General features: G+C 64.1%; 1 protein-coding gene across 1 annotated transcript in view; it reads left to right on the top strand.

Moving 5' to 3' along the window:
• Window positions 1–13588, top strand: part of HSF1 (heat shock transcription factor 1) — a 53435-nt gene extending 39847 nt beyond the window's left edge. Inside the window, exons 8-13 of the mRNA XM_083826372.1 lie at window positions 314–450; window positions 1861–2094; window positions 8568–8673; window positions 8784–8849; window positions 11548–11617; window positions 12485–13588. Coding sequence (XP_083682498.1) covers window positions 314–450; window positions 1861–2094; window positions 8568–8673; window positions 8784–8849; window positions 11548–11617; window positions 12485–12690 — 819 coding nt within the window. The 3' untranslated portion in view covers window positions 12691–13588. The remainder of the gene's footprint in view (window positions 1–313; window positions 451–1860; window positions 2095–8567; window positions 8674–8783; window positions 8850–11547; window positions 11618–12484) is intronic.
• Window positions 13589–14049: the final 461 nt, after the last annotated feature.

The raw sequence follows: 14049 nt of genomic DNA on the forward strand, positions 1-14049 counted from the left end.
AGGTTGTGAGTGGGAGGGGAAAGGTGAAACGCAGAGCTTCTCCACGTCCAAGTGGTGAATCATCCAGAAAAAGAATCCCATATCGTTACTTTTGAAATCTTACCGTTTCCAAGAAAATGAAGTTTATGGGACAGAGGCCCGAGGTGTGCTTTTAGCAGCGCTTGGGGTTGGCAGCACGTTTTGTGTGGAGCCCGCGTCGCCTTCCTCCTTGGGTGGGTCGGGGTGGGAGCGATCCGGCGCGTCTGCTCCCACGGGTCGCTGTCTGCTACGTGCCTCGTGCTTCACGCCGCCAATGCTCTGATTGTCGTTCCAGGCTTCTTCCCCAGCGTATAGCGGCTCCAACCTCTATTCCCCGGATTCTTCAGCCAACTCTGGTCCCATCATCTCCGACGTGACGGAGCTAGCCCAGTCCAGCCCTTCAGCATCTCCCAGCGGCAGCCTTGATGAAAGGTACGCTGGTGCTCTCGTGAAGCCTCAGGTTGGCTTCGTGGGGAGCGTGTTTGCCGGTGAGCTGAGCAGTGCGGTATCAGTGCAGCACGCCTCTCGTGGCAGAGGCTGCGCTCCCCCCGGGAGTTCCCCCCAGAAAACAGAGCGGCCCTTGGGGCAGGGCATGCTGCGGTGCCTGCGCTCGCTGCTACAGACCTGGCCAGGGCTTACAGAAAGCTGACCTGTCCCTCCAGCGCAGCCTGGTTCGGGACACTGCCGGCTCAGCAGACTGCCTTCTGTTTGTTTAGATCAGCTCTAATCCTGTACTCAGCCAACGCTTGCTCCTCTGCCTCCCTGCCCAGCGTGATCCCGCCCCGGAGGGGTCCCAGTTCTGTTCCCACAAGGAACAGACCGTCAGTGGCGTGTCAGCCCCGTCAGGTGGAACTACCAGCGTCCCGGGAGCAGGGGTGGCTTTGCCCTGCCCTTACAGACTGCTGCGCAGAGGAGGAGACACAGAAAACAGCTGCAGGCCCAAGTAACTGGGAGTAACGACGCCAGGTCCGTCCCAAGCAGCTCAGGTGCAGAGGCTGAGGGTCTGCAGCAGGCAGAGGGCAGCCAGCAGCTGGCAGCAGTGCCCTTCACCTGCTTCAGGTTCACAGGCCCTGGGAGGCGAGCGCCGCAGGTCCCATGGCCGATAGTCAGCCTCGCGTGCCTCTGCCACCGTCGCTGGGTACCGGCGAAAGCCTCCTGAGGTCCGTCGGTGCGGCTGTTCAGCCCTCACGCCCCGCAGCCCCGCTCCCAGCACCCGTCGGAGCCTCTTGATCTGAGCCTCCCTGGGCCCATCTTTCTTTAGCACCTTGTGGTCTCCTTTTTGCTTCCCCTTTAATAGGTTATTCCTGGCATCGGCGCTTCCCCCGAGGTGCTGAATCACCCACAAATGCCATTTATTGCCTGAACACCCTCTGCCAGGAGCGCTCGCTCTTAAATATAGACCATATGTCTGCTTAATGGGCCCTTTCTCTGTTCTTTTGTAGCTGCTGTCCTTTCCAGCAGGACTAATTGAGCCTCTTCCACCCCAAATCAGCGAGCTGGGGTGGGAGAGGGTTTCCATCTGCAGGATTAGGGCTGACCAAGGAGGCCACCTCCCCTTCCCATAAAAACAGAACATCCCAAAATGTCTGGGTGCCCTCGTTAAGGGTAGAGCCCAGGCGGGGCTGGCACAAAGGGGTCGCTCCGCCATCGGAAGGCTCTGGGGCAGTGGTGAAATATTTGGGTGCTCTCTCAACCTCATCTTTGTAGCTGGCTGCGGAGGCTTCGTACGTGAGGAAGGCAGCAGCAGGCGCGAGGATTTTTGTCCTGTTGTGTGGGAGCAACCCTCAGGAACCAAGAAGGCGTTAGTGCCACATCCTCACCCACTCTCTTTCCTTCCCCTAGGAGTAGCCCCGTGGTCCGTATCAAAGAAGAGCCCCCCAGTCCCTCCCGCAGCCCCAAGATAGAGGAGGCCAGCCCAGGGAACCCTCCTGCTGTCGAAACTCCCCTGTCTCCCTCCACGTTCATCGACTCCATCCTGCAGGAGAACGAACCCAGCACCACGACCGCTGCCGCTGGCAACAGCACCACACAGCCTCAGCCCCAGGAAAAGTGCCTCAGCGTTGCCTGCCTCGACAAGTAAGTGCCTCACGCAGGTCTCGCCTGCTGTCCCGCTGCTCCGGGCCGGTGGGCTTTACAGACGCCAGCAGCCTGCAGCTCTGCAGGCAGATGTGGTCCAGGGAGCTCTCCCGTGGCTCTGCCGGGGCAGATGTTTCGTTCTGCTCTCCCCGTGGTGTTGGGGGCGGTGAGCGCAGCCCCCCGCCGGACCCCCTGCAGGGCCTTACACCCCCTGCGCAAGGACCCGGCGCTGCTGCAAGGGGCCACGTGGGTGCCAAAATAAGAACGGATAAAAATGACGGTGCTAAATATGGGGCTCGTTCAAACTCCGCTCCCGCGGCACAGAAATGAGTCACTGTGAGACCAGCTGTGTTTTGTCTCGGGCCCCGCACATCCTCCCAGCGTGGAAGCTTCTGCTTTGTGCTCGCAGCCCGCAGACACAAGCGCCTTCCCGCACCGCCTGCTGGAAGCTTCTGCCCCGGGGGCTTTACCCGCAGGGGAGGCTCGGAACCGCGGCGGGCAGCGTTCCTCCGGCAGGCTGCCCTGGCTGCGTGCGCTGCGGCGCTGCCCCGCGCTGCTGCACGTCCCGCTGCCTGCAGGTTAGCAGGGGAAGCCTTGCCCTAACCTGCAGCTTGCCACCCGGTCCTAGTCCTGGCGAACGCGTCCTCCCACTCGGCCTCTGCTCACAGCTTGCGTCAGAGCCAGGCTGGGCTCGGGGGGCGGCGGGCTGAAGGCCGACGGGTGGCTTCGTCCTAGGGGTCAGGCGTGCGGTCTGACATCTTTATCACCACGCAGTGCTCGCGTGGGCAACTGCAAGGGTCGGGATGAAAAGCTGGGCGTCGTCTGCGCTTGTCGGGCTGCCCAGAACCCCTCCCAGCACCACGCTGGGATCTCCGCTGCTTCTCAGCTCTCAGCCACTTCCCACTCAGCCGGTGTTCTGGGGAGGACGGAGTGCCGCAATTAAGGTCTTCCCTCTGAGCGCCGGGGCAGACCTTCCATCCCGAACGCATGAAGGCAGCCTGGGGAAGGTGCAGGTAGTTTCGAGGACCTAGAAGGCAGCAGAGCTCCCTTAGCCAAAAGGCTGCTGTGGGCTCAGGCACTCAGGGTGCTGGTGGTGCGACGTCCGCTTCTCATCTCATTCCGCTCCGTGCTAGCCATCGCTTTTCAGAGCTGTGGTGTCGTGGCCCTACGGGAGCAGGCACAAGCGTGAGGAAGACGCCCTCTTCCTGCAGGGTTACCCAGCGGGTACAGGGGCAGCTGGGGGCTGCCTTGCCGCGGGGCTGGAGCCTGCTGGCAGCGCACACGGAGCCGTGTTTGCTGCATCACACCTCGGAGTCAGGAAACGCCCGCTCGCTCCTTCCTCCCGGCCTTGTGGGAGGTTTTTGTCTATAGCTTGGCCTATTTATAGACCCACCGAGGGCACTGCAATCCATCTCACCAGTACCAACCGTCCTTAAAAAGAGACAGGCTTTGTTATACAGCTCAGTTACACTACGCAGTTTCAGAAGCTGAAACTCGCCGTTTAAAGGGTAATAAAAATGAAATAAAAGTGCTGCCGAGTGTTCCTGAATTATGGAGGACTCTTGCAGACTATGCAGAAGCAGGCAAAGGACACAGGAAGCATTTGCCCCTTGCTCCTGCAGAGAGCGAGCTCCACGCTTCGTCCTGGAGAGCTTCTGAGGGCTGGTTAGAAGAAGGGGCTGGCGCTTCCCCCTCTCTGGGTGCCCTCCTGCTCCAGCGCCCTGCCAGCAGCACCGCGCCGCTCCCCCCCGTCTGCTTGGTGTCGGCCCGGTGCCTCAGCACCCCGCCTGTGGCTTTCTTCCTCGGGGCTGGTGGTGCTGCGGCTCCTGCTACGCTGGAGCAGCATCGGCAGGAGGGCGGCAGTGCCGGCGTGCCGTGCCCTCGCCCGTTCCCGATGTCTCTGGAGCAGCCCCACACCCGCCGGAGCAGCGCTGGAAGCCACGGGTGCCCCAGGGGAGCTGCAATGACCTGAGCACGCGTTATGCTGCGGTGCTGAGCGGAAGGGAGGATGACTTGCTAATTGAAGCGCTGGCAGCGAGCTCTTTTGAGCGGGCGGCGCGCCGCTTATCGGTCCCCGGGAGCGTACCAGACCCCACCGCCCCGCACCGTGGCACACGGTCCCCACGCGCCCGTCCTGCGGGCGTCCAGCCGAGCCCGTGCCCCTTGCACTGCACCAGGGTGAGGCAGCAGCACGGCGCCCTGGCAGGGCGGCGGCGGTTAAATTCCGAGGAGCTTGCTCACTGCATTGGGATGCAGGTAATAAGGGAGGTGTTCCCTGACGGCGGTGACTGTACAGGGTGACCGCGGTGCCCAGGCGCTGCTCCGTGACCCGTGCACTGACAGCCTGCCAGGACGGCTCAGCAATACCTGCTTTTCATCACATGAAGCGTGTTCCTCTTGTTCTCAAATTATTGGAGAAGAGCAGTCCGGGAGGCCGCAGGTCACGGCACGCAGTGCCTCTTTGTGCGCCACGCAGGCTGTTATTTAATCTACAAGGCATCCTTTGTTCGAGGGAGTTTCATCCGAACTGAGTTACCTCCCCGTGACCGGCAGCACTGCAGCAGGTGACGGCGGCGAGGCTCAGGCTGTGAAAGGAGAGGTTTGCCTGGAAACGCTTGGTGGCACGGCCCAGGCCTTGTCCTCCGTCCACCTGGGGAGCTGCGTGCGCCGCCTTACAGGGGCCGAAGCCCTCTGCGTGCTCGCAGCACGGGCACCCCGTGCTGGCACGAGGTCTGCCCGTCCCGGGGGGCAGCGGGGCCGCGCTGTGCCCCACGAGCCGTGCCGCCGCGCACCAGGTCGTGGAGTGGGCCTGCGTCAGGAGTGGCTGGAGAATCGGCTGGCTGAGCTCGGCCGTGCCGTACGGGACCCCTGCTGTCCCCACGTGCTTTTGCAGGGCGGTTCGGCTTCGTGTTTTTGTTGCTAATCCCTGTTCTGCCCCGTTTTGTTGCTAATCCCCATTCTACCCCATTTTGTTGCTGATCCCCATTCTGCCCCATTTTGTTGCTAATCCCTGTTCTGCCCCGTTTTGTTGCTGATCCCCATTCTGCCCCGTTTTGTTGCTAATCCCCGTTCTGCCAGCCTGGCACCGCTCGCCTGCTTCGAAAGCGCTGCAGGAGCACGACCGCAGGGCAGCGCAGCCCAGGCTGCTCCGAGCGCGGGGGCACTGCCCGCGGACTGCTCCCGCCTTCCAGCATGGGCAGCGTTTCGTTCCTGAACGAGCCTGGCTGCGAGCCCTGTGGGCCTGGTCTCCTCTTCTGTTCGTGTTTCTCAGTTGGCCTCAGCCCTGCAGATGTCGGAGGTCCCCCCGATAGCTGCCATCCCCGGGGCGCGCAGCCCTGGGCAAGGGGCAGGGCAGCGCCGAGGAGGGCAGGAGCTGGCAGTGCCTTGCAGCCTCCCTCACGGCCGCGGCGTCATCGGTGCTGGGTCAGCGCTGAGAAAGCTCGCCCTAAAAGTTGGCCCCGAGCGGCAGACTTCTTGGCCAGCCCAACCCAGCAGCTGAGAAGATGGAGCGGGCGGCGGAGGCCGAGCTGCTTCTCATCCTTTTAGGTGGTCTTGGCAGGGGAGGGAGGGAAATCCGCGCCGCCGTCGTCCTGCTGTCCCCGGGCTGGGTGGACGGAAAGCCCAGCCCTGAGCGCTGCTGCTCTGCTCTCTCCTGCCAGCACAAAGCTCACACGCCTCGGTATCAAAGTGTGTCAGGGAAGGGTGATGGGAGCCCAGGGCTTAAATGACTTTTCTGAGGTGTTCTCTGGTTTTGTGATAAGGACAGAGCGAGGAAACTTGCCACTGCAAGCCTGACTGCGCAGCAAGGTGCTGTCCCAGGGAGGGCTGTCCGTAACAGCCGCACCCCGCGCCAGGGCGCATCCGTCCAGGCTGGTGCCCACCTCCCACGGTGGCTCCGAGCAGAAGCCTCGGAGAAATCGTCTGAAGTATTGCCCGTAGCTGCTTCCAGTTAAGGTGGAGAGTGATTCAAAGGAGAAACGAAACCTGGCCTGAGCTACAAAGCATTCCCGAGCGAGTGTCCTGCCTACCCGCAGGCTGCCGGAGGTGGGCCCTGCAGGAGCTTTCCCACTGGTCATTATTTGCCTGCTGGGGCCCTGGGCCCTGCTCTCCTCGCCCCGGGCCCGTTTCCCAGGTGCAGACACATCACAAGGCGGTGGATGACCTGGGCAGAGCTCGGGGGCCAGAGGGCTGCTTTTTTTCCTGCATAAATGAGATAATCGGTGCAAGGCTGCGCCGTCGCCGTGCTTTCAGAAATCGGAGCGTTTGGAAGGAAAAGCAGCGCGGGGAACAAAAGCAGCTCTGTGCATCTCGAGTGCTTTGCCTTTGGGGCGCTGGGGTATGGTGTCGCCCATGAGTGCCTGGCGGCAGCCACTGCAGCCAGCGGCCTGTGGCCGATGGGGATGGGGCTCGGGGTCCGAGCCGGGGGCCACCAAGGGCTCAGCAGAGCTCGGCTCCCCCCTGGGGGTGCTTCCTGCTGCCTCCACCCGCCGGCAGCATCGGTACGAGACGTCTCCCTGCTGGGGAAGGGAGCGTGCTGGGGCCGGAGGCAGAGCCGCGAGGCGGATCCGTCGGGTTCAAGGTGCTGCTTTCACACAGCTGCTGCTGGGGCTGTAAGGCCCACCCAGCGGGAGGCCGCGGCACGCGAGCCGGCTTCGCGGCGCTTCACCAGGAGGAGACGCAGACAGCAAGGGCCTCGCGGGGCTGCTGGAGCAGCCCCATCCCAGCGGCACCGCACGGCCTGGGTTGGCCCCTGTGCGTGCCCCGTGCCGTGGGGATGGAGGACGGGCTTGTCCCAGGCTGCGCTCAGTGGTTTCTGGTGGGGCCTCGGCTGGGGTCGGCCTCGCTGCTGGGCGTTTGATTGTGGGATCTCTGAAAGCGTCTTAAATCTGCCAACGCATTCCGGGTGCTGCGCAGCGAGGACTTTGGAAGTCATTTAGAAGCGCAGACGTGGATAAGTCGTTTATTTGCTGCATGTTCATGGATTTTAGTCCTGAAGAAGAGTTACAAATCCCTGCAAGCTCCTGCGTGTGTGGCTGGGAGGCGCAGGGCAGGGCTGTGACTGTGCTCCTGGGCCGTGTCTGCAGCCCCGGCGCCCGGCACCGTTCCCACGAGGAGTGCTGCGAGTACTGCTGTCGCTCTGGCAGCTCGCTCCGAGCCGCGGTGTGACCTTGCGGCCTCTCTGCGCCTGTAGCAGCAGAGACAAGGTAGTCTCGATGCCGTCACCTTCCCGGTGCTGCTGTGGGATGCCCGTGCAGGGCCTCCACCACCGGCCCCACAGGAGCACCCCCAGAGCCTTTTGGGGAGGCAGGAGCTGCTCGCTCAGACCTGCGGCCATGCCAGAGCCCAGCGACGCGCAATGAGCTGAGCCTGCTGCTGCTGCCGCTGCTGCTGCCGCTGCCGCTGGATTTGGGGGCTTGTCAGCAGGGCCGCGGGTCCCTGCCTGGCCTTCAGGGAGCCTTGTGGGCTTGTAGCACCAGGAGGGGGATGCCACCCGCTGTTCTGCGGCCCTGAAGCAGCCTGAGCGTAAAAGCCACCAGCACCGCGGGACAGGAGAAGAGCACGTGGGGCCGGATCCTGCGCTTCACCCGCAGCTCGCGCGGCCTTCCCGCTGCCCAGCGGAGCGTCCCCTGTGCTCCACCTCGCAGGACGAGGTCCAAGTTCCTGCCAGGATTCCCTGGGCTCTGCCATCCACTGTGGTCTGAGCCTCACCCAGAGCCCGGCAGAGGGAATGGGCCGGGTCCGCAGAGCGTGGCCTGGCCCCGGGGTTGGTGTTTCAGCGTCCGTCCGGCCTGCAGGTGACCGCAGAGGGAGCCTGGCTGCGGCAGGACGCCGGCTTCCCGTGGCTGCTAGCCGCGATGAGTCGCGCTGTCAGCCCTCGTCCTGAGCTCGCTGATTGCCAGCAAGGGAGCTGCGACGCGCGGGGGACTCGCTGCGTCTGCTGCACGCGGCTGTGCTCGTCCCGGTGCTGCCTGGTGACCAGGTACCAGTTTGCCCAGTGCCGGTCCAGATGCGAAGGTGTTTTCTGCCAGCGGCGGTCCCTGTGAACCTTCAGCCCCAAAGCGCGGCGTAGCAGGGAGGCTGGTTTGTTGCCCGCCCTTTGTCACGTACCAGCAGCTGGGTACAAAGGCAGAAGTCCCTGCTTTTGGGCTGAAGAAAGGGTCCAAAGCTGCTTGCTGGAAAGGCAGAGCCGCACCGGGACCCCGCCAGCCCACGGGGCTGGTGGTTACCGGCACCCCGCGCACAACGCCCGCGTGGCTCGCAGGAGCCCTGGGGTTCGTGAGAAATCCGCTTTGTCTCAGCCGTCTGGGTTGCTCCCCATCGGCCTTCTCCGTGCGGGGTCTCGGGGCGAGGCCGGGGGACAGGGGAGGGCGAGGGCACGGCTGTGCACCTGCACCCAGAGCCCGGCCCCACAGCCCAGAGCCGGGAGGGGCTCCTCAGCGCTGACCGCCCGTGCTCGCCTCTCTCCTGCACAGGAATGAGCTCAACGACCATCTGGATACCATTGACTCCAACCTGGACAACCTTCAGACGATGCTGACCACACACGGCTTCAGCGTCGACACGAGCGCGCTGCTGGACGTGAGTACCGCTCGCGGCGGCAGGGGGACGCGGGGGCTTCAGCCGGGAGCTTCCCCGGCGCGCCCGGCTGCGCCTGCCTTCCCTGCCCTGACCGTTCTTTCCTCCGGCAGCTGTTCAGCCCCTCCATGACGGTTACAGACATGAACCTCCCCGACCTGGACAGCAGCCTTGCCAGTGTGAGTAGCTCCTAGGGCTCCCCCCGTGCGCGGTGCGTGCGGCTGTGCCGGCGGCCCCTCCGTGCGATGGGGGGCTCGCACAGCTCCAGGGGGGCTTGGACAGCTCCAGGGGGGCTCTGACAGCTCCAGGGGGCTCTGACAGCTCAGGGGGGCTCTGTCAGCCTCTAGGGGGGCTCGGACAGCTCCAGGGGGCTCTGTCAGCCTCCAGGGGGGCTCGGACAGCTCCAGGGGGCTCTGACAGCTCCAGAGGGGCTCGGACAGCTCCAGGGGGGCTCTGACAGCTCCAGGGGGCTCTGACAGCTCCAGGGGGCTCTGTCAGCCTCCAGGGGGCTCTGACAGCTCCAGGGGGGCTCGGACAGCTCCAGGGGGGCTCTGACAGCTCCAGGGGGCTCTGTCAGCCTCCAGGGGGCTCTGACAGCTCCAGGGGGGCTCGGACAGCTCCAGGGGGCTCTGACAGCTCCAGGGGGGCTCTGAAAGCTCCAAGGGGGCTCTGTAAGCCTCCAGGGGGCTCTGGCAGCTCCAGGGGGCTCGGACAGCTCCAGGCGTCTGGGCCATCCCCAGCCTGCAGGAGGGAGGCGGGGAGGGGGAGCGCGGAGCCCTGTGCAGGGCTCGGGGCCTCCGGGGGGAAATCATTCAATTAGCGCCGCGGCCAGCTCTGAGCAGCTCGTACAGCGCGCGGGGCTACTTCATCACTCACGCTCGGTTAATTAGGTGCTGAGACGGCCGTCTCTCCTGTGAGCTCTGCCCCCTGAACGTGGAAGTGCGCTGAAGCCTGTAGAGCCGCATGTGGTTTCCATAAGCCCTTCTGCTGCCTTCCCGAGAGCGTCGTGAGGTTTCCTCTAGGCAAGCCCCGTCACGTGCTGCGTTATTTATTCTATCTGCTCGGGTATCGTCAGCACCGAGCGCCGTGCAGGGCACGAGTGCAGGCTCTGTGCAAGAGCAGCCGCGGTGCTGCCGGCCACGCGTGTGCCTGTGGGCTGGGACGCGGCTGGGCACTGCCACGACGTGGAGCAGCTCCCTGAGCAAACGGAGGGAACCCGAGCTGAACTGGAGCTCGGGTGCTGCCGGGAGCACAGGGAGGGCTCTCCTTGTGCAGGTGGTGCCGGGAGCACGAGGCTCTTGCCCCTTCTCCTCTTCCCTGCTTCTTTTTTACTAACCTGAAAAAGGACCATTTTTTTTATTATAATTTTTTTTCCCGAGAGTAGAAGGGGAAACATCTTGAAGGATTTTGCAAAACAGGAAAGCCAAAATCCAGCCTCTGTTCTGGGGGCCTGCTGGGCCCACAGGTGGCTGCAGGTGTGCTCCTGGGCATGAAGGTGTCGGTGTCAGTGGCGTGGGACAGGGGAGCACGGGCAGCACCTCCCTGACGTCCTTGCCCACGGCATGCCTCTGTCGCCCTGCGGCTTTCCTGCGGCAAAGCCTCCCGGGGGATGCACCGTTCCCTGCAGTGCCACGCTCCCGGAACGTTTGGTGACGTACGGGAAAGGGCTCAGCAGCAAATAACTCTGTGGCGTCTCTGGCCTGTCTCTCCGGACATTTCTGCACCTTTTCGCTTCCCAGCGCGGTGACGCAGACGCCCGGTGGGCAGCCAAGTTCTTCGGCTGTGTGCAGGGAAAAGGGTGAGGGGGGAGCACGCAGGCGCAGGGCGGCGAGGTCCCGGCGCCCACCCCGCGGCGCTCAGCCCAGCTCCCTGCTGCTGCCGCGGCTGCGAGGTGCAGCCAGCAGCGGGCTCGGCTCCAGCTGGGCAGCGAGGGCAGCGCAGGGGCTGAGCGGGGCCCACGAGGGATCGGGCTCACCGAGGTGATCCGTCTGTTCCGTGTGGCGCTGCGGGGCGCTCTGCCGGCCGTGCCCTCCGCCAGCCGCCGCACCGCGCGGCCCCGTGCCAGCACAGGGGAGCTCTGGGCCTCGTGGGCTGCAGGCACGGCGCTGTCAAGGCCCCGTGTTCACAGGCGCGCTGCTCCCGCTTGCTGCCGGCGGCCGGGTGGTGACGGAACGTGCTCGGTACTCGTTTAAACACCTGCGCAGGCGACTTCTGCGTGTGGTAGCCGCAGGGCGGTGAGGTACGGGAGTGCCGGTGCAGGAGCGCAGGCACGGGTCGCAGCCTGTTCAGCTCCTGGCGCTGGGGATTTGTACAGGGCAGGCGGCTTCGCTCCTTCCCAGCCCTTTCGTGCCTCCAGCGCTCCCTCCTCGGCCGTCCCAGCCCAGGGGTGCCCGTGGGACCAGGCCGCGGAGCAGGGACGTGAGCTCAGCCGCAGCCTGGGCCACTCGCAGCTTGCCGGGACCTGCAGCCCCGGTGCGCTCTGGTAGCAGCGCGTCCTTCCCTGAAAGGGCTCGTCACAGACGGGCCCCGAAGGCTCTCCCTGGCTTCACGCCGGGGGCACAGCGGGCACTGCGGACCAAGACCTCTGCGGGTGGCAGAGGGCTCCGAGAGCCGGGCCGTGCCCGGCACCTGGGAACCGGGGTGCGTGCACCGGCTGCGTCCTGCGCGGGGCTGCTGGGGACCTCCTGAGCCGTGGGTGTTCGTGAGCCTCCGGGCACGGCTGCCTGACTCAGTGGGGCTTTGAGCCCGTAAACCGCTGCTTTCCTCGCGCAGTTGTGCTAGCGGAGGCACGCAGAGAGCACTGCGCTCGCTGTTGGCGTGGACTCACGCGCGTCTGGCCCGTGCCGTGTGCTCACCCGCCCCACTTCTCTCGTGCAGATTCAGGACCTCCTTTCGTCCCAGGAGCAGCAGAAACCCACTGAGACAGAGGCCAGCACAGCAGACACAGGTACGAGGTGCTCGTTTTGGCACTTAGTGACTCACTCACGAGACCTGGGGCTGTGGCAAAACCATTTCTGCTCCCAAAAGCATGTTTGGCTGAGAGGTGGGAGTGCTTGGAGTGGGAAGAAGAAGGCCTTGGTGGAGGGGGATGCTAGCGATGTAAGTCCTGGCGGGAGGGAGTGAGGGAGGGGGAGCCAGGCTCTTCCCAGCAGTGCCCAGGGACAGAACAAGAGGCCATGGGCACGAGTTAAAACCCGTGAGATTCCATCTAAACACAACAAAGTGCGTTTTTGCTGTGAGGGTGGCTGAGCTCCGGCACAGGCTGCCCAGAGAGGCTGGGGAGTTCCCCCTGGAGATGCTCAGAGCCCAGCGGGACACGGTCCTGGGCAGCCGGCTGCCGGTGTCCCTGCTCAGGCAGAACTGGGAGCAGAGGGCACGAAGTCCCTGCAGCCTCAGCCCTCCGGGGACTTCTGTCCGTGTGGCGCGGGCTGTCACCGTGCTGCCCCCCACTCGTGGCAGCAACCCCAGCACCCGGCTGCGGGCTCACACACCTCAGTGCCCAGCCGGGGCGTGCCGCAGCTGCTCCCGGGGTCTGGGGGCACAGGGAAGCCCCCGGTCACCTGGAGCCGGGGTGAGCGAGTCCCAGGGCACAGGCTGGGAGCGAAGCCCCGCTGAGGGCTGGTTCTGCTCCTCGCTGCTCCGCCAGAAGCCCTTGCCTGAGCCCTGGCAGTGGCAACGAGGGCTCTGCTGCTTCGTCACGCACTTTCTTGCTCGATGACATCGGAGTTCGGAGGGCGCAGCCTCGTAGTGCCTGCTCCCCGCAGCGCCCCGGCTCCCCGCGGAGCTCCCCGCCTAGCGCGCACTCTCTTTGCAGGAAAGCAGCTGGTGCACTACACGGCCCAGCCCCTCTTCCTGGTGGACTCGAGCGCCGTTGACGTGGGGAGCGGGGACCTGCCGATATTCTTTGAGCTGGGAGAAGGGCCGTACTTCACCGACGGAGACGAGTACGCGGAGGACCCCACCATCTCGCTCTTGTCAGGGACTGAGCAGTCCAAACCCAAGGACCCTGCGGTATCCTAAGGCTGAGGGCAGGGCGAAAGAGAGGAAGAGAAAGGATGCGCACGAAAGGGAAATCCAGCCGCCAGCCTCCTTGCTTTGCACAGACATTGACAGCTCTCAGCACCCTCTGGTTCATGTTTGCTTCCCCCGGCACTGTGAGGATTTCATTTGTGTGTGTGCTTAATGAGGTGTTTTGAAACCTGCTTTAGATTCTAGCCACCCAGCGCTCCTCCAGTTCGGCAGTCGTTGGGGGCCGAGCGGTGCAAGAGACCCCGGCGGCGTGGCCGTGCCCGGCCCGCGCGGCGCCGAGCGAGCGGGAGAGCCGGGCGGCCCCGGCAGCAGCCGCCGGGCGACCGCGGGCGGCGGCCGAGCCCCGCGCCGGGCACCGACGGTCCGGCAGCCGCGGGGGCACGGCCGCGGGCGCCCCTCGCCCCGGAGCGCGGCGCTCGCCGGGCGTGCGGATGGGGTCGCTTCTCAGGGGCAGGGAATTCCTCCTCCACCCCCGTCCCCTTCCCTCCTCGCCCCGGAGAGGCGGATGCGATGGTTTTTAAAGAGAAATAAAAGTTTGCCAATCTGGCGCCGGTGGGTTGGATCCCTTTGTGGTCTCTGCCTCGCGGTCTGGTCCCCGAGGGTCTCCGTGCGCGCGCGCAGCCCGGGCGCCCCGGGCTCCCCCGGGCCCGGCTTTACTTTCTCTTTTTATTTCCTCTTGCTCTGTGTGTTTCTTTTTGTTTGTTTCTTTGGTTTTGTTTTCCTTTTGCTTAGCAGTAAAAATTTGTACATTTACACTTCAGATTGTTAATAGTAAAAACTGTATTTTGAATTTTTACATGAGAGAAGAAGAACCCACTTCTATCTATATATATATAAATATCTCTCTATATATATACATACAAATATATATAAAACAAATGGTCTGTCACCTGGTGGCTTTTCTATGGTCGGAAGCTTCGTTTTTGTCCTCTCTTTGGGGAGGAGCTGGGATGAAGGCCCCGCAGTTCCCCTCCACGGCCCGGAGGTGCCGAGCTGTGCTGGGAGATCCCAGTGCCCGGTGCCGCCGGTGTCACCGCCCCTCTCCCGCGGCGGCAGAGGGCTGAGTGCATGTGCCTGTGTTCAACCTCCGCGCTGTGGCTTCTTGCCTGAATCCCGCTGAGCCTGCGCTGAGTTTTCCAGGACGTTTCTGTAGCTGTGCCCGCAGAGGATGAGGCCGCGGGGCCCGCGCCAGTGTGCCGGAGGAGTGCGGGGCGCCGTGCACGCCTTTGAGGAGGTCTCGTTTTTATGAGAGCAACAAAAAAAAGTCTTCACCTTTGATGCAGAGCGTTCAGAGCGTTGCCGGTTGTTGTCCCCGGGGCTGTCCACCCCCACGCATCCAAACTTGTCACT

This window comes from Anser anser (genome assembly GCF_964211835.1).
Source record: "Anser anser genome assembly, chromosome: 2".
NCBI classification, from domain to species: domain Eukaryota; kingdom Metazoa; phylum Chordata; class Aves; order Anseriformes; family Anatidae; genus Anser; species Anser anser.